This window comes from Sardina pilchardus, chromosome 1 (assembly GCF_963854185.1).
Source record: "Sardina pilchardus chromosome 1, fSarPil1.1, whole genome shotgun sequence".
Classification (NCBI taxonomy): domain Eukaryota; kingdom Metazoa; phylum Chordata; class Actinopteri; order Clupeiformes; family Clupeidae; genus Sardina; species Sardina pilchardus.
This window is the reverse complement of record NC_084994.1, coordinates 26,163,385-26,182,750: the sequence shown is the minus strand read 5'-3', so window position 1 is coordinate 26,182,750 and position 19,366 is coordinate 26,163,385. Positions and strand designations below refer to the sequence as shown.

The 19,366-nt window shown below is 41.6% G+C and overlaps 2 protein-coding genes across 2 annotated transcripts; both read right to left on the bottom strand.

Moving 5' to 3' along the window:
* Positions 1–959: 959 nt before the first annotated feature.
* On the bottom strand, positions 960–6,123 carry LOC134077582 (sialic acid-binding Ig-like lectin 8). Its single transcript, XM_062533288.1, has 5 exons — positions 6,100–6,123; positions 3,341–3,416; positions 2,343–2,687; positions 1,852–1,954; positions 960–1,123 (listed from the first exon to the last, which is right to left on the bottom strand). Coding segments are annotated over exons 1-5 (549 nt in total). The 3' UTR covers positions 960–1,122.
* A 1,295-nt stretch (positions 6,124–7,418) lies between these two features.
* LOC134087030 (polyunsaturated fatty acid lipoxygenase ALOX15B-like) lies at positions 7,419–17,918 on the bottom strand. Its single transcript, XM_062540231.1, has 15 exons — positions 17,870–17,918; positions 17,165–17,310; positions 15,852–16,053; positions 15,226–15,307; positions 14,955–15,077; positions 14,585–14,688; positions 14,052–14,221; positions 13,484–13,627; positions 12,531–12,734; positions 12,026–12,112; positions 10,356–10,525; positions 9,702–9,823; positions 8,768–8,868; positions 8,321–8,491; positions 7,419–7,935 (listed from the first exon to the last, which is right to left on the bottom strand). The coding sequence occupies exons 2-15, from the start codon at positions 17,306–17,308 to the stop codon at positions 7,756–7,758; spliced, it is 2,004 nt and encodes a 667-aa protein (XP_062396215.1). The 5' UTR covers positions 17,309–17,310; positions 17,870–17,918; the 3' UTR covers positions 7,419–7,755.
* Positions 17,919–19,366: the final 1,448 nt, after the last annotated feature.

The following is a 19,366-nucleotide window of genomic DNA, read 5'->3' as shown; positions in this document are numbered from 1 at the left end:
ACACAATAGTAGAGTCCACTCTGTCCAGTGTTGATGTCTGCAAGGCTGTGATTCTGACTTGACCCAACTTGTAAAAATTGATTTCCAGTCTCCTTGTACCAGGTGTATCGGTGTGCTGGTGGGTTGGCATCACTGCTGCAGGTCAGAGTCACTGAGCTGCCCTCCACCAGGTCACCAGAAGGATGAACTGATGCTAACGTGCGTCTTGGCCCATCTGTCAGAAATATTTCATTTCAGAATAAAAGTCCCTCTTTTGTAACTAACCAAAAACACAAATATAACTTTTTTACACAGTGAAATATATTCAGTTGACTGTCATGCAATGCTTCTCATTTTCTCTCATCAGGGAAAATAAACTATTAATATCAAATACTTACATCTGACTCTGAGGGTCTGTGCAAGTGAACTGTGGATCTCATGTCCCTGAACAGCACAGGAGTATTTGGCTGCATCTTCAGGGCTGACTGAGTCTATTGCCAGCCTGTTGTCGGCTGTGTCTTTAAGAGGCTGTGAGTTCTTGTGCCAGATGTAGGTGGGGTTGGTACTCAGCCTGCAGGTGGCGCTGCAGGTCAGTGTCACCTTCTCTCCCTCTGACACAAATCCTGGACTCACTGTTACATGAAGATCTAATCGCAAATGGATATTTTATTCCATAAATCATAATGCATTATATACTGCACATCTACCTTTCTACTAATTTGTGTAGTGTGAAAAGGATACACGCAATTACTCCCACACACAAAATCCTTTTATATTTAAATTAATCGAAAATCGAAACATTAATTACCTGTGAGAGACAGAGATACCTCGGATCCAGAGAATGTTCCCTTTCGGTCATCAGTTATCAACCTGAATCTGTATTTTTCCTTAGTGTCACTCTCTCTCAGATCCTTGATTCGTAGGGAACAGTTATCCACTTTATCCCCATGATATTCCACGCGCCCCTGATATCTGGAATCCAGACTTAAGTCTGTTGGTGTATCAGGCCACCAATCAATATGCCAGAATGTTTCTCTTATGTGACGATCGCTTGGATACGAGTAAGTGCAGAGAATGTCCACAAATGACCCCTTTAAGCCACAGATGCTGGTAGAGGGATACGTCACGCTGTAGTACTGGACATCTAGTCACATATCAAAGGTTAAAGGTTAAAGGTTAAAGTGCTACTGCTACTGGCCTTTTCACAACTGTACAGAGTCCCTAAAGCTTAGAGCAGATTATTTTTAGAGCTCCTTTGAACTACACGTACTGTATTTCATAATTATTTTTGCTTTGCCTCAAAAAAATATTTATTTTGTTGTCAATAGGTTTAGTTTTCTCTCATAATACATTTGTACTCCAAATACTTCCAACACAGTGGCAAGGGAACAAACATAAGTGAAGATGTGTCTTATAGCTCTTATTTTACAAAAGAGGTTTGGTTGAAATACATTGTAGGTAACTCTTACTACACGTTAGAGAAGCCCATTGCACAACACTATGTTGCATTATGTTGCCTGTTACTGTGAGAAAAGTCTTGGGCCATATGCAGCTTCCACCATGTATGCAGCAAAGTTACTGCGTAACAGTTTGAGAACATGAGGGGAAGGGGAAAACAATTGCTATTTGTTATAAAAATGAGTCACAGACTTGTATGCTCCTCTTTCTCAGTTTCAAATGTGCCTGTGTGGCTACACAATTATGGCAAATATTGCAAATAACCTGAACTTACACACAGATGGTGATGGGTGAGCCTCATGTCCTCTTACAGCACAGGAGTAATAACCAGCATCCTCTTTGCTAAATGAGGTTATAGACAGAGTGTTGTTGCTGGTTGTGTGTGAGTTACTCAGAGGCTGTGAGTTCCTGTACCAGATGTAGGTGGGGTTGTTACTCAGACTGCAGGTGGTGCTGCAGGTCAGTGTCACTTTGTCTCCCTGCTTCACTGATTCTGGACTCACTGTCACATGAAGATCTAAATGTAAAACAATGGGTCGTATATTGTTACTTTCATGTTGCCATATCAAAATGCAATCACATACATACATACATACATCTAATGTCTACAACATACAGTTACTAAAATACAATCAGATGTAGCCTACTGTACATGCATCTAATGTCTAAAACACTGTACCAGTATATCAAAATACAATCACATGTACGAACATCTAATGTCTAAAGTGCAATCACGTGTACTGTACGTATATCTAATGTATAGAACATAGCAGTATGTCAAAATGCAATCATGTGTACATACATCTAAAGTGTTATAGCGCATAAGCAGGACAAATTAATTCATCTATGACAGCAAGAAACCTAAAGTCCGGTTACGTATGAAATCCATGGTTTACATCACATACCTGCAAGGGACAGAGACACCTCGGATCCAGAGAATGTTCCCTTTCGGTCATCAGTTGTCAACCTGAATCTGTATTTTTCCTTAGTGTCACTGTCTCTCAGATCCTTGATTCGTAGGGAACAGTTATCCACTTTATCCCCAAGATATTCCACACGACCCTGATATTTGGAATCCAGACTCAGGTCTGTTGGTGCCTCAGGAAACCAATTGATGTGCCAGAATGTTTCTCTTATGTGACGATCACTTGGATACGAGTAAGTGCAGGGCATGTCCACAAATGACCCCTTTAATCCACAGATGCTGGTTGAGGGATATGACACACTGAAATTTTGCTGAATCAAAACACCTATAGTCACATATTTAAGAGCGGTTAAAGCATTTCTGCCAATGGAACCTCACATCTAAAAAGATCTGCCTCTGTATATTAACGTTTTTGCAGTTCACTCTGGGTAACTCTTGCTATACAATAAATAAACACATCTGTGATGTTGGCCCCCTATATGATGAAAATATGGAGAGCGTTTTTTTTTTTATATATATATATATATATATATATATATATATGTGCCTTGTTTGTGCACAAACTATCTTAAAGAACTTAAACTTTAACTTGTGTTTAGCACTCCACTGACATCCCAAATGATTCCAAAATAGTTGGAATCCGCTGTACATAATTTGTGGCAAACTCTTACAACACATTAAGAAAGCTAATTAAACAGCACTTCCTTATGAGTCCTTATGCTACTGTGAGATAAGTCTTTGACAATAAGCAACTTCAGCACTTTGTGCTCATCCCTCCATGCCGGAGCCCTGTCATGTCATCAAAGTGTTGACCATAGATATATATATATATATATATATATATATATACAGTATATATATATATATATATATGTCTATGGTGTTGACCTTGATTGGCATGGGAAGCCATTTCAGACAGGAGAATGTCCACAAGACACACCCTCGGTAAATATCAATACAAACTCAGAGCTGAAATACCTGTTGAAATACACAGGACTGCTGCGAAAATCAGAGGGCCTGAGGTGACGAGCATGACGTCCTCTACCTGCCTTTCCTAAAACAAAAAGAGACAAGCCACATCACTTCAGAGACGGTCATACAGCAAATATGGTTTATTCTTGTTAGCTTACCTAACCTTGAGACAATTTGGTTACATAGTGTGTGTGTGTGTGTGTGTGTGTGTGTGTGTGTGTGTGTGTGTGTATGCGTGCGTGCGTGTACAGTATCTATGAAATGTAGGCACTTTAGGATCAGGAGTCAGTGTGAATGCTGTGGTCAGAGAATGTCTAATAAGGGGAGAACGACCACTCGCTGAATACTTCCGCATGGTACTGCAACTAGAGGGTGAGCACGGGCAAGTGGAGAATGAATGGAGGTGAATGGAGTTTCTCCTAAAATCCACTTTTCTCTGGATATCATTTTTTGTGTAGAAAACGGAATATTGCATGTGAAAGGGGGGTCAAGGAAACTACACAATGCTGAGTAATAGATTTTTTAAGTCCCTCAATTGCTCTAAAAGCCATTCAAACGTGTCAATGATATTCATTAGCAGGGTGCTAGTGTGTTATGGGCAACAACGACCAAGCCTGTGAGAAACCAAAGGGCCATAAGTAATTGTTCATTCAACTGACGACCTATAACCATATTGAGCTTGCAGAAACTAAAATCCAATCTTCGATTTTTTTAATGACAATCAGGTGAAACAGACCACTTTAGCCGTCTAGCCCCGTAGACCCCCATTGTTTTATCACTTGCTCGTGATCGCCCCTAGTGGAACTGCAACAGGAACTGCAGGTACAATAGAGGTACAATGGAGTTAAAGCAACACCATGTAAGTTTTGCTCTCGGGGTCCCCCTACAGTTGGGAAACGGTAATTTCTTATATATGTCGTAAAATCTGTCACGGTTACACCAGAAGCAAGTTAGACATAGCGTACAGTATAGGCTAGACTTGAGGCTGCACATTAAATATTAAATTATGTGGTAGCCTACTATGATACCAGTTATGTGATACATTTGTAAAACTAGGCTTTCAGCTCAGGTCTGTGCACGTTCTCGGTATTGGGATGATGTTGGTCATTGTTGGTCAAATACTTATTTAAAAAAAAAAAAAACGATTACGATATTTATGAGCAATAGCGTAGCCTAATCTAGGGTGGTCATTTTTAGTGTCTTTATAAAAAAATCGATGGTCACCAGATATTGTATTCTATGGTATTCACGTCCAGAGTGGCATATATTTGCACGCCCAAAATGTTTGGAGAGGCAGAGCTCTTATAATATGATGACAGAATCTTACACGTGATAACTTTGTTTTTCAAGATAATTGTTTGGTCAGTAGCCTATAGGCGGTAGATTTACACGTTGCGCTATAACTAGCACACATAACCAGCTCCTGTGCAGTTTGGTTGGCAGCATGATGACACTAGAATCTAGTGTCTAGATGACAGAGCTAGGATAGCTAGGATTTCTGCAGGAGGAGTTCTCACGTCTTGGGCAAACTCGGACTGCCTGCGTTGCGTGTGAAATGTAGGCTATAGCTATTCCAGGTAGCCTAGCCCATAGCATGCATTTCAGCATATCATATGAATATAATTTCATGGGTTTTATTTTTTTCAAACGCCAAAAGATCAGGTAGCTCATGTTTATAAGGCATCAACTGTCTATTCAACGCTCGCACAGAATTTGAGGAAGTGGTGGGGGAAGTGTGCCCTATATGCCGTAAAGCAGTCGAATTTTGTAGTTCTTTGGTTCGTACCGGTTCGTACCCGAACCCCAAAAGGTTGAAAAACTCCATGGTGTTGCTTTAATAGCGAGTGGACCGGCTCTCCATAAATGGGCTCTGCTGTGGTTCAGGGGTCAATATGAGTTGAGACCTGGGAGTTTTATAAGGGCCTGTTCCTGTATCATGCACCACAGTGAACTAGTTTAACATTCAAATCACAAGTACAGTACTTCTGTCCTCTCTTTCAATATATTTGCAATGATTCGGACCCTGTACCGATTTTTTGTTTTGTTTTTTTCTGATTGCATTTTAATATTTTACTGTTTATGTACTCAAGTAACATTAGCTTTGAGACCATAATTGCATAATGTCAACTGCATCAGTTACAGTAGAGCCAACCAGAACCAGCACAGCTTGTCCATAGAAATACATGGTAGTTGTCACTTGCTGATGAACATAAACATCTTTCTGAGGAAAAAGGAAATGTTGACGAGAAGTATTTTTCCTAATGAGGCAACAATCTGTTTTGCAACTTTTTTTCTTTTTTTTTTAAATGAGGAACCGTTTCTAATTTGCTGTGGTTTGCAAATATCGTCTGCTCAGAAAAGGCAATACATTTTTTTTTTTTTTAAATGTCATTCTCAAACACAAATGAACACAAAAACACAAAAGGATTATGCACAGGTGTGCTGGACAGAGGCCCATTGGTCATTTGAGATTGAGACCCCTGCTATAGATGATTTTACATTTGAGAAATTGTTCTCCCGAAGCATGGCAAACAATAATATGGGTAATGATAATAGAACATCCATAATATTGTACCCCAGGGACTGCAGATGTAAATTAGCCCCAGGCTAACTCTGGTACAATACATGAAATGGCAACATGTATGTTTGAAATTGTACATGGTCCCTAATAAAAAATAAATAAATAATAATAAAAAAATATCTACAGTATACCCTAACCCTAATTTTCACAACCTACATATCCAAACAAACAAACGCCTACTCACCTCTCGTGTTGGGGTCAGAAACATGCCCCGTCAGTCGACTTTCAGCTGCCTCGGCTGACCAACTGTACTGTACTGTACAGTGAGTGTTGAGCGACTGGGATTCCAAAAGGAGAAGGAGAAGCTGACGAGGCTACGGACTTCCTTCCCCACAGAGCTGAACGTCTTTCACAAGACAAAGAAAGTGGGTGCTCGCGTGAAGCCACAGGACACACTACGAGGACATTTTTTTTAGGGTTGAGGAATCCATGCTGTAAGGTCAGGTAGGGAGACCAGTATGTGGTAATTGTACTGACATGTTGCAGGGCGTAACCAGTCATGACTTGGCTCAGGAGTTTCTAACATTTTCAACATTTAGAGAAAGCTGACAAATTTGTACTTTAAATGACAGTTTGAGAAAATGAAGTACTGTAAGTAACTCTCACAAACGGAGGCAACCACTGGCACCCACTTTGGAGCACACATTTGAAATATACTTCAAGTGTATTTATCACAGGGGAAAGAAATGTGTCATGCAAAGTACGGATTTATCCGACTAGAGGGCACAACATTGTAAAGAGCGTTCTGTATTCCTCAGAACCCTCACACTCACAAGTTTTAAACCTGATAATGTAAAGTAGTGACTTCTGGGCATGTTTAGTCCCATTTATCAAGAGCTACTGTAAGGCGGGGATCACATTAGCCGGCGGCAGGTTTCCTATTGTTCTCTATGGTTCAGCAGCGGACCGGTGACAATGCTGGCGTAACACTAGCGTTGGGCAAACGCTAGCGTTGAACTTGGTTCAACTTTCAAGTGCAATGCTCAGCTCATTGGTGTCAGTTTTAGAATGTTCAGGTATTTTGACCAATCAGATTAGTCTAAGAACATAATGTAAAGATTGTTCTAGATGAATTCTAAACCGTCTCTAGTGACAACGTTGACCGCAGCGTACTTAGAAACAAGATAGAATGTTTTGGATTATTATGGTCTGAGCGCTGCGTCAAGCTTGCCGCTGGCTAATGTGACCCCCGCCTTAGTGTGCTGCAATGCAACAACACACACAGATGATGGCTGAAAAGAGGGTTCCAAGTCACCACTAAAAGTGTGAATCTTGTCAGTGCTACAATTGTAATGTGTCAGTGCTAGAATTGTAATGTGTCAGTGCTAGATCTTGAATGTGTCAGTGCTAGAATTGGAATGTATCATTATACAGCAGCTGGGTTCTTTTTTTCCTTTCATACGTCTTATACAATTCTGTTCACACAAACAAAAAATTGTGACTTTTGTGAAATATAATAGATATGGATTGGAATAGAAACAGATTGGAGAAATGGAATGAAAATTGAAGTCAATTATGTTTATTGGGAGGCAAACGTCTCATACACTGAATGTGAAAGTGATAGACAAAAGAGAAGATCGAAGCAGTGTTGATACTAATATACTTAGTTTATTTACTCCTTATTAGAGTACTTATCTTATTTTGCTTGATACCCATGAGGCTCTGAGTTCTATTTATTTTGACCTTTGCATTGGAGCTTTATTTTTGTCAACAAGGACAGTGAAGTCCTCTCAAACTGTTGTCTACATTCTCAGGGTTCAAATAGGTGTAGGGAAGTCCTCTCAAATGGCCACACTGTTGTCCACATTCTCAGGGCTCAAATAGGTGTAGGGAAGTCCTCTCAAATGGCCACACTGTTGTCCACATTCTCAGGGTTCAAATAGGTGTAGGGAAGCTCCAGCTTCTTGTTCCGCTCCTCCACGTCAACCGCCAACTTCTTCAGATCCTTCTGGAAATCCTCAATGAGATTGCAAGGAACCGCTGCATCATGCAGATCTTCCGGGAAATATCCCAGAGGGTACTGCAGAGAGAGTGATAAGATAGTAATCGTAAATAACAAGTGGATACTAACAAACACATCCAAAATTCTACTGAACATTAAACATTAGGAAATAAGCTAAGTATGGGCATTATACACTACAGTTTGTTTTTTACAGTTTTTTTTTTGTTGTTGTTGATTCAAGATTATATTATATTTACATTATACTATATTATAATAATGCAACAGAAAGATTATGTAAACAACTGTAAATGGAACTAATATCCAATGCAAATAAGTCAGCAAGCTGTCCTGAGCAATGGCATTTAAACATGAAAAGCATTCAGATTCCAGGACAATTTTTCTTTTTCAGTTTGCGTTAAATTTAATCAAAACGAAAATATGACCTGATGATGAACAAACTCACATGGTCTAGAGACTTTGTGCTCAACAGACGCAAGAAAGCCAGTCCGTTCACCGTTGTGCCCACATCAGGTAAGGTCTCCAAAATGGTGTCCTCTGTGGTTTGGCCCTTCTCCTTGGGAGGAGGCTTTCTGAGGGCAAAGGGGAAGTTGGGCATCCAGCCGCCAAAGTCAAACTGCATGAGGGAATTTTGGCAAAAGGCCATCAGAGAAGAGAGCTTTGTTAGACATTTGGTTATATTAAAAAAATAACCTCAAAGCCCAAGTCAAAACTGTGACAAAATGTAAACATTTTTGATGAAGAAGAATAGTTATGTTTGTTCTAACTTAGGATAACCACGATGGTCTCTGAGCTTTCTCTATGGGACTCTGTTGGCTTTGTAAGGCATCTTCAGTTGATATTAATACATAAAAGAAAACAGGCTCTGTGTAACTGGAATACAATTTCTAACCTGTCCATTGTTGACTGCGGCATGTTGGCCAGACACAGTGAAGATCGCCATGGTGACAAACTTGACGAGTTCAGCCACTGTCTGAAAAGATGACGGTACACCTGGGAAGAGGGATGTAAGGCGGTTTCTGCTTAGGATGTATTTAGACACACACACACACACACACACACACACACACACACACACACACTATATTGCCAAAAGTATAGGGTCACCTGCCTTGACCCCCATATGAACTTCAGTCACATCCTATTCTTAATCCATAAGGCTTTATAGGTGTGTGTGTGTGTGTGTGTGTGTGTGTGTATAAGAAAACAGTCATGTTGGCTATAAAGGTGTGGCTCAAGGCAGTTGTATCAGTCATATGAGGGTGGTGCTGTTCAAATATTAATCTTCAAGAAAATGCAGGCAGGGAGTCTATTGTACTAATTGCAAAAACAACTGAGTTTCTCAAACAACTGTGAACTCACTGTGTGCTGTGAATGTTTGCATAAATGTTTGCAAATATTGAACACATTTGATAACACCTCAGATAACTGTAAACCAACCTGAGCAGTCTCTTCCCAGAAAGTTTTTTTTTTTTTTTTTTAAATAAAGTAAACTTTTATTGATATAATTTCAGATAGTGCAACAATTCCTTCAGGAATGCAGAATTGCTGGTCTAGAAGTATTTTTTTCCCTGCACATGCAATTTTAACAGCCCATGCATACACGCACGCACGCACGCACGCACGCACGCACGCACGCACGCACGCACGCACGCACGCACGCACGCACGCACGCACGCACGCACGCACGCACGCACGCACACACGCACGCACGCACACACACACACACACACACACACACACACACACACACACACACACACACACACACACACACACACACACACACACACACAATCCTAATGAGAGACGGAGTGCTAACACACCTGTGCTGCCCAGTTCTAGGAATCCATGGGTGAAAATGTCGCTGATCCAGCTGTGTAGTTCTGTGTCCGCCTGCGCGTTTGCGTCACATTCATAGTAGTGGGTCAAGAAACGCTCAACAAACCTGAAAAGAAACACACCGCGTTGAATTGATTGTGTGTGTGTGTGTGTGTGTGTGTGTGTGTGTGTGTATGCATTGCACCTTGCACCTTTAAAAGAGTCTCTCTCTCTTTCTCTCTCTCTCTATTCAAACTTTGTTGAGGCAGGTTAATGTACAGACTTGAGCAGACAGCCATACTGTATGCCCTATATCAACAGACCAACTCATGCTCGATTAATGCTGCTTTTATTTCACATCAACAGCAGGATATAGGGTCTGTGGGATATCACTAAACGCACACACTCAGTCACTCTTGTGTTTCTTTTCAGAGTGCTAGGCCAAACTTATAACTTAACTCAGAACAGAAAAAAAGGCCGCACTTTGCATATGAATGTGTTCTATTGCACATCTTTATATGCAAAGTGCGGCCTTTTTTCTGTTCTGAGTTAAGCACACACACACACACACACACACACACACACACACACACAGAGTAGAGCATATGGTGTCTATCTGTAAAACACAGGACTGAACTGGACTCCAGTAGTGAGCATACTTGTTTAAGACGTTCCAAAGTTGTAGGCCGTCATCTCTGTAGTGGAAGTTGGGGACGTCCTCCAGGCCTCTCTCAGAGATGTCGTCAGGTGGACAGAGGGAGCTGTAGGTCAGCGCAGCTGTCGCACGCCTCAGCAACTTCTGCAACGACTCTCCGCCAACTCCAGCATGCTAGAGGGATAAAAACACATAAGAGTGCAGGACGTGGTTTCAATGAGTCAGGATTATTTATTGGATTGTCCTTCTGATCCGACAGAAAAATGATTGATTAAAGATGCTGGCAGTCAACTAAGGGATGTGTTTGGGTGATGTAGCCAGCTAGCGTAGTATTGACATAAGGAATGAGTGATGGGGATACTTCCTCTCTCTCTCTCTCTCTCTCTCTCTTCAGGTCTGTACAATGTCTCTGTGGTTAAAAAAAACATGTGCTGAGTGAGTTCCAGTGTGGTGTTCCAGTTTGTCCATCAAAAAATCACACCAAAAAATACAGCATTTGTTTACATGGCTCCCCTCTCCATCTCCACCTGCCTAGATTTGCTTGGGATAGGGGCGTCTTACCAGTCAGGATTTGACTGATTAGCTTCGCCGATTATCAAGGCACTTCATCGTTGCCATTTTCCAGAAATACATCATGTCCGGTGCCGTTTCTCCTCATGCTGATCAGATGCTGATTGGTGGCTGTTCCACTCTCAGCTCATGCATGAGCTTAGTGTGGGCACAAGCTCTCCTTCTGTACCTTACGTCAATCAGTAACTTAATCTGCCACTTAATTGGCTAAGCAAAACGGCACCGGAAACAAGCCCCTTGAAACGCCATGTTGAAGCCTGAAAAAATCTTTCAATTTTGGCATTTTTCACTAGCCTAGCACAGAGCGGTAGATTAAACAGAGTGGCGACACTCCCATAGACCTCCATAGGAAAAATGGCAGCGCTTTTTCCAGGCTATTTCCTCGTTATGGGGCTTTTGGAACTGTTTACAGCTAATCTCTTGGTCAGTATTCAATGAGTTAATTGATTACACCTTCCAGCATCAGAAGTACATCCCACCCTCCTGCGATTCAGCCATTCAGCACAGCTTTTTTTGGAACTTTTGATCGTGGCGGTAACATCAAAGAGTGTCGCAACTCTCTCTTTCTATGGCTCTGGCCTAGCATTCCCATTGATATGAATGGGGGCGGGACTTGTTCACTTTCTCCAGTTCTTATAATACCTCCATGCACCACACCCTGGAGTCATCTGTCTGAAGTCATTGCAGCATTAATGACCAGGAGGAGCACTTCCTCGTTTGTGCACTGACCCAGCCACGTCTGCATGCACTGTACAGTAGTGTGTGGCGTCGCATGGGATTAAATTAGCGAAATGATGTTGCCCGGTAAGGTTTTCTTGCAGGATGGTATTAATGCATTGCATCATGGGATGGCCTGTGCCATACAAGAAAATGTGTGTGTGTGTGTGTGTGAACAGAACCGCTAGGCCTTCCATGTTAGCTCTGTAGTGCGTGATCAACGAAAAAGACTTCTTCCATGGCTTAGTTGATGTATTTTCATTCAGAAAAATCACATGTTTCACATGTTTGTCCATTTTCGCCGGAAGTGGTTATGGCCAAAACATGAGAGTCCGCGTGAGAGTCTGTGTGAACCCCAAGAGGGAAGTGGTGCTGTACAGTACGTACTATGTTGAGGACTCCGTCTTCAGAGATGAGCTGGTTGCGGGCCAAGATGTTGATCTGGAGAGTGTATCGGATATGGGGGTAGAGGAGCTGCAGGGGCGGAAAGAGAGACTATTATTAAACCATCTGACATCCTTGAAATATGAAATGAATAAATGACTGAACAAGTGAATGTCTTGTCTGAATGATGATTGCAGAACAGTGCACAGGCTGTATTAGCATTGTGCACAGTGTGAGTGTGTGTGTGTGTGTGTGTGTGTGTGTGTGTGTGTGTGCGCGAGTGCGTGTGTGTTTGTGTGCGTGTGCGAGCGTGCGTGCAGTTCCAGTAGTTCAGTGCACAGTACCCTTCTTTGAGACATATTTTCCATTTACAAGAGTGTGTGTGAGTGTGAATACTCTCTCTCTCTCTCTTTGTTTACTCAAACTTTGTTGAGGCAGGCAAATGCACTGACTAATGCAGACAGCCAAGATCCTGTATCAACAGACCAACTCAACTCATGCGTGATACCTTGAAGAGGGGGTGAGGTGAGGGAAGGTTCCTCAGCGTTGCCACGGTGAACACCTCAGCCAGCAGGTGAGTTCTCAGCAGGTGAAAGTCGAGCTCGTGTACCCCGAACTCAGCATTCCTCACAAAGATTTTGGCCAGTTGCCAGTCGCTCTTGGAATCCGTTGGGAGGAAGATTGGGTTCCCTTGGCCAGGTTTTTGCCTTAACTGCACAGATACGTTTTAACATGCTTAAAATGGTTGGAAATAATTTCACATATTTTTTTCCCCTCATTTTCAAGGAAAGAAAAATATTTCAAGACACTGGTCTCTCTCTCTCTCTTAATCATATTAGTTAGAACATAACCCATTTCCATTAATTATTTTTTAATGATTTGATTATTTGAATATCAATATTATTTAAGATTTCTGAATGTGATTTGTTTTGACTAATTTGATTTCATACCGTTTTTCTTCCTAACCTCTACTATCTACAGTATGTTCGTCAGGTTGCTGTACTTGATGTAAGATTGTTCGCTTTGGAGAAAAGCGTCTGCTAAGCACCATAACCATAACCATAACCATAACCATAACCACAACCACAACCATAACCACCACCACCACCACCACCACCATCACCATCACCATCACCATCACCATCACCATAACCATAAGATATTTAGAAATCAAATACTGGCAGTCTAGCACGTTCACTCACTATGCGGAATATAATATAATATATAATAACAGAAAGATATGCTTAAGTGAAAACATTATGGCTACTTGGCTTCGTGGTTGAAGAAGCGCACATCCATTATAACATTTAAAGCCATTATACAGTGTGCAGACCATCCCCTTCTCTACTTGGCGTCATGGTGTATTGTACACTCTTCCATTTGGTTCACTTGAAAAACATCACAACAAATTCTCTTCTTGCGCCTTTGGTGTGTACTGTTCCGAAGTAGGAATGTGTTTACCTGTATGGCTATGGGCAGCATCATGCCCTGAGGGTTGCAGTAGAGCAGAACCAGGGGAGCGGTGAGATACTGCTGCCTGCCAGCAACTACATTTCCCACAAGCCCATCCAACATCTTGTAGTCACACAGGAAGATGTTCCCTTTCTGGAGGTAAGGAAAGATGTAAAACAAAGCGCAATTCAGGCATTTAAATGTGTGTGTATATTCTGTGTAAAAAACACACACACACACACACACACACACACGTGTGTTATAATATATATATACATATATATATATATATATATATATATATATATATATATATATATATATATAAAACACACTGTATATATACACTTCCTCTACGTATATTTATATTTATATATGGGGGAAATAAACCAGAATATCCTAAAAGTAGAGGAAGTGCGTGTATATATATAATATATATATATACTGTACACACACACACACACACACACACACACACACACACACACACACACACTTGCTCTACTTTAGGATGTTCTGGTTTATTTCCCCATATAGATGTGTTCAGTGCCAGTATCACCCCAGTAGTGCACTGTACCTTCATGGCCTGCTCCAAGGTGCACCCTTGCATGTAGTGCTTGACCATCTCCTCGGTGACGGGGAAGTTCTCGGGCAGTTCTGAGCAGCGTCTGATCATCGTGGGGTTGAGGCCGTTCAGGAACTGGTAGCCAAAGAACTCGTCCTTGTCCCAGTGGTCCTCAACGTATTCTACGAAGGACGTCATGTCAGGACAGATGAAAAAACGACAAAAAAAATGTTTTTTTTTCACTACACAGCTGGACACTAGACAGCTTTATTTGTTTAAGGTGAAATACCAATGGTTGGGTTTTTGTTTTCGCAGATGAGGGTTTTTTTTTATATATTACATTACATTACATTACCTTACATTTTGCTGATGCTTTTTAACCAAAGCGACTTACAACATTATAAAAACATTTAAGCTTTTTAAGAGCATTTGTAACAACAAATTTAAAACCACAATAAGTGCATCATTGAGTGTAATAAGTGCATCAATGAGTGTCTAATACACAGCTGGACAATAGACAGCTTTATTTGTTCATGGTCAGATACCAATGGTTGGGTTTTTGTTTTCGCAGATGATCACGTCCAGTTGCTTGATGCTTTCCCACGAGCGTCTGCAGTCGGCCAAGCCGGTTAGCTTCAGAGCACTTAGCCTATAGTGTTGGAAGGTCACAGAGCTTAAAGAAAAAGCTTGATTTTGTTTATTTAAGGTACATTTAAATTAAATTAACTTGACTTGACTTGACTTGATATGGTAGGTTGTTCCACCAATGGAACAAATGAAATTAGTCTGGATAGTGTGTCGGTGCAACAGTGCAAAACAGCATTCCTTGAAGGAATACAGAGGCCCGAGGTGTAACCTATAAAGCATTAGTGACTTGAACTCTGAGAGCGTGTCGTGACTTCAGGATTGGCTTACTGTTTTCCTGCCGAGGTGAAGAATTGAGTCGCCTTTGTGAAAGAGAACTGAACCTCGGCCGGCAGGGCGAGAGAAGTGTCGAAATCAACACAATGGGGCACGCCCTCGGCATACACACGCCACCTGGGAAAGGAAAGGAAATGCCCACCGTCTCACCCATGCCGCATGTTTAAAACACACACACACACACACAAACACACACACACACACACACACACACACACACACACTTTACACAGTCACAAATGACTTTGGCACCCTGCCCACTGACCTAAAAGTCTCGCGGTGATCTTGGAGGTGTCTCATCCTATGCCTCTGGGCTATGGGGTGTGTGTCCTGGAAAGTGAGACTTGCTGGAGTGTGAAACAAAAACAACATCAATTGGTCATCAGAAGATAACCGGTCATGCATATGACTTTGATTTGATATGATGTGATATATTTCTCGTCGGACACTTTTATCTAATGCAATCAATACCTCAATACATCAAACTTAAAATTAATAAACATTACACCTTCATAAAAAAACCCCTCTGTTGTTGTTGTTGTTGTTGCTGCTGCTGTTGTTGATGTTGGCGCACACAGACACAGACAACTGAGCTTTACTCACAAGTCACAGTCTACTGAGACGTAATGACAATTTGACAAATGTTTGTATTAAAGTTGTAAACAGTCATACATTGTGCAGTGTGTGTGTTTGTGTGTGTGTGTGTGTGTGTGTGTGTGTGTGTGCGCGTGCGTGTGTGTGCGCATGTGTGTGTCTGTGTGTGTGTATGTGTGTGTGTGTGTGTGTGTGTGTGGTGTGTGTGTGTGTGTGTGCCTGTGTGCCTGTGTGTGTGCACGTGTGTGTGTGTGTGCGTGTGTGTGTGCGTGCGTGCGTGCGTGCGTGCGCCAATACCTTTGGCAGGTCTTAACACAATATTCTCATCGCAGCCAACCCAGCGATAGCATGGAAACAAAATCTCCTCTCCTTCAGGCGTCCTGACAGTAACCTTGTCGCAGAACCACTCATTGTAGTAGCCCATGAATGGCTTGAGGCAGAGCTTGATTGATATAAGCTCTCCCACTGACTCCTTGCAGCATACCCTGAATGTTCTTACCTGCCCAGACACAGGAAGATGTTTGCAGTACGATTTGATGAAAGAGTTACAGCATCCACACTAAATCTTTCATCTTTCCCTGAGGATGTTTTAACAAAAGAGAGCAAAAGTTTTTCTAGATTTTTTCCCCTCTGTTTTATGCACAATCTTTGTACTTTTAATCATTCAATTTTATGCTCTTTTTTGTCTTTTAATCAAATGACCAATTTGTCATTTGTTTTACTGAATTCATGTAAAGCACACTGAATTGTCTGTATACATCTACCTTGTCTTGAATTTGACAAAAGTAGATTACCTAGAAAAAAAATACATTTGATAGATCAAAAAAATAAGGACTGTGCCTTTAACTAGACTACTTCTACGGTATATTAATTGCATTTACCTAGTGTTCCCCCAAGATAAAATGATAATAGTGATCATGCTCAACTCAAGAATAACACGATGGACTGACATTGGCCGCGTTTCCCAGATTTTTTAAGAAGCGCTTAAGTGCTAAGAACTTCTTAGGAGCGCTAAGAACGTTCTAAGAATGCTCTTAAGAACGTTCTAAGAACTCTCCTAAGAAGTTCTTAGCACTTAAGAGCTTCTTAACGAATCTGGGAAACACAGCCATTAAAAGTATCACAGTGTCGAAATCCTCTTATCTGAGCCCATTTGCAACACACTGGGTAACTGCCTAAGGTGGTACCCAAGGAATCATAAACTACCGCAAAAGGACAAGTTTCTGCACGAAAAAATAAAGTGACATACTAAGCACTTAAAGATCGAGCTCACAATACTGCAAGTTTGCGTATAATGAGTTTACACTTTGATGCATTGACTCAATCCAGAGATTGGCGCCGTTTACATTGCTGATCCATGCTCTGAATACCAATGCTTCCATGGTGTTTATTTAAGGAGTAAGTATGTTGTAGATAAATAGATAGATAGACAGATACTTTATTGATCCCCAACGGGAAATTCAAGGTCCCGGCAGCTAAACACACAACATACTGTGCACTACAATGTAAACAGGGCGATACAAAGCAAATCAACAATCAGCATGATTGAAACAATAACAGTAAAATGTACTAAAGGTACGTTCTGTCGCTTTTAAATTGGCCACACTTACCGATCCCTGCCAGAAGCCCTGGAAGCGATTGAGACTCTCCAGGTCACTCTCTGCCTCCGTGCCGCGTAGCTGGATACAGACTCGGCTGGTGGTTCCAGACAGAAGCCTTTTCCCCGTGTGTGCGGTCACCGAGTAGGACACCATGGCTGCTTTGCAAAAACACAGAAGAGTATCAGCATACTTCTTACAATTGTATTTACATACACACACACAGGCAAAAAATATAAAAATGGTGGGAACATTTAATAAGTGCTCTGAGATGCAACTAAATCCAAAGAGATCCAAAGTAAAGGACAAATGAAGCATCAAAGGGGGGAATATGAAGGGCAGAAGTGCCACTGAATATGAGATAAAGGGAGAGAGAGAGAGAGAGAGAGAGAGAGAGAGGGAGGGGGGGATATGAACATGTGTGGCTGGGTCTGCAATTGGGCAAAGCATTTGCATCAGATTCAAAGCAGACCTTGCTTTACAGTGTATGAGTGAGATTCTGTGTTTGTGTGTGTGTGTGTGTGTGTGTGTGTGTGTGTGTGTGTGTGTGTGTGTGTGTGTGTGTGTGTGTGCGCGCGCGCATGTTGGAGTCATGGTGCAAGAGATGAAAGGCAAAGGCACCAAGGAATATGAGATAAAGTGCAATGAGAGTGAGATAGAGAGAGAGAGAGAGAGAGAGAGAGAGAGAGAGAGAGAGAGAGAGAGAGAGATTCTCACCCTTAATTTAAAGTTCTCAGTGGTGCTGTTGATTCCGAAAGGAAAGTCTTGAAGGTGGACCGTTTTTATGTCCAAAGCTGTTTTTATAGCCCTGTGAGGATGGAGTGGGAGGTATTCCTGAGAATTCTGAGGTGGATGATGATGATCGTTGGCCAGTGTTCCGTGTACACTTGGCCATGCCTCAATGCCACGTGTGTGTGTGTGTGTGTGTGTGTGTGTGTGTGTATGAGTGAACGTGTGTGTGTGTGCGTGTTTATACAATACCTCTCAACTTTTTCACACACACACACACACACACACACACACACCTGACTGCCCTCCTACCCCACCTTAACTTAACTCCCTCACTTCACTGAATCATACAAAGCCACACTACTTACAGACAACATATAGCCCACCAAACCACTGTATAATCATAAGACACTGCCGCACACACACAGCACACTGCCCCCCCCTCCCCCCCAACACACACACACACACACACACACACACACACACACACACAGTACCTTACCACTACATAAGCCACTACATACAACACACTCCCCTCCCCTTTTACAGTTTTTTTCCAATAGTTTACACACTAAAATTAAGAAGCAAAACACCTGTGCAGAGTAGTACAACAGTAAGCACAAATTCAGCTTCACACTTTTTGCAAAACATTACACACAGTGAATGCCAAAACATATAACACATTTTCACACCTTAGACACAGATAAAGATTGTAAGGTACTTCCTTCTCATTACAAAGCCCTGGCTTGCCAATGACCGCACTAATGAACAAGTTGAATAATCACATCCACCAGGTGAGTAAGCACACATGTGCAAAACGCAGCACTCAGGTGTGTTATGCAGTCTTGCCTTGCCAACTTGCTTCACAACATGCCTCCTCGATCCTCGAGGGGCATTCTCACTGATCTAACTGACACTGGATAGACTATCCCATTGTTTTCGCCCCATCATTCTTTATGTCGATCAGTGAAGATTGAGGCACGAGGAGCAAGGGAGGATCTACAGTATGAAAGCCCAAATGAGAGGCACCCATAGCCTGTGATGTGGATGAACTCTTATGGCCTCATCCTGCTAGACGGAGAGATGATTAGAGTATTACGTACTGTACAGTATTGTTGTTACTTGTTTGTATTGTTGCTTTAGTTTTTCCTTCAGTGACTGTAAGTGTACAGTACTTTTTATTTGTGTACAGATTTTTTTCCCCTACACTTAAAAGTAGTAAGACCTATAATTTTGGCATTTTCTGTTGATGAACTTGTCACTGTAACTGAACATATGGTACAGTGAAAGAAATAAATGTTGTCTGCAGCAGCAGTTTTGTGCATTGCTTGATGAGGGTTCATCAAAATATTTTTGTCATCTAAATGATCCTAATGCTCTCAAACAATATATCTGAATAAGAGGGTTTTTACAGATGTGTTTTGAATTTATTGTGTTGGTGTGTATAAGATGGAGACAGTGTAGAAACATTCAAAGAATGTGTTA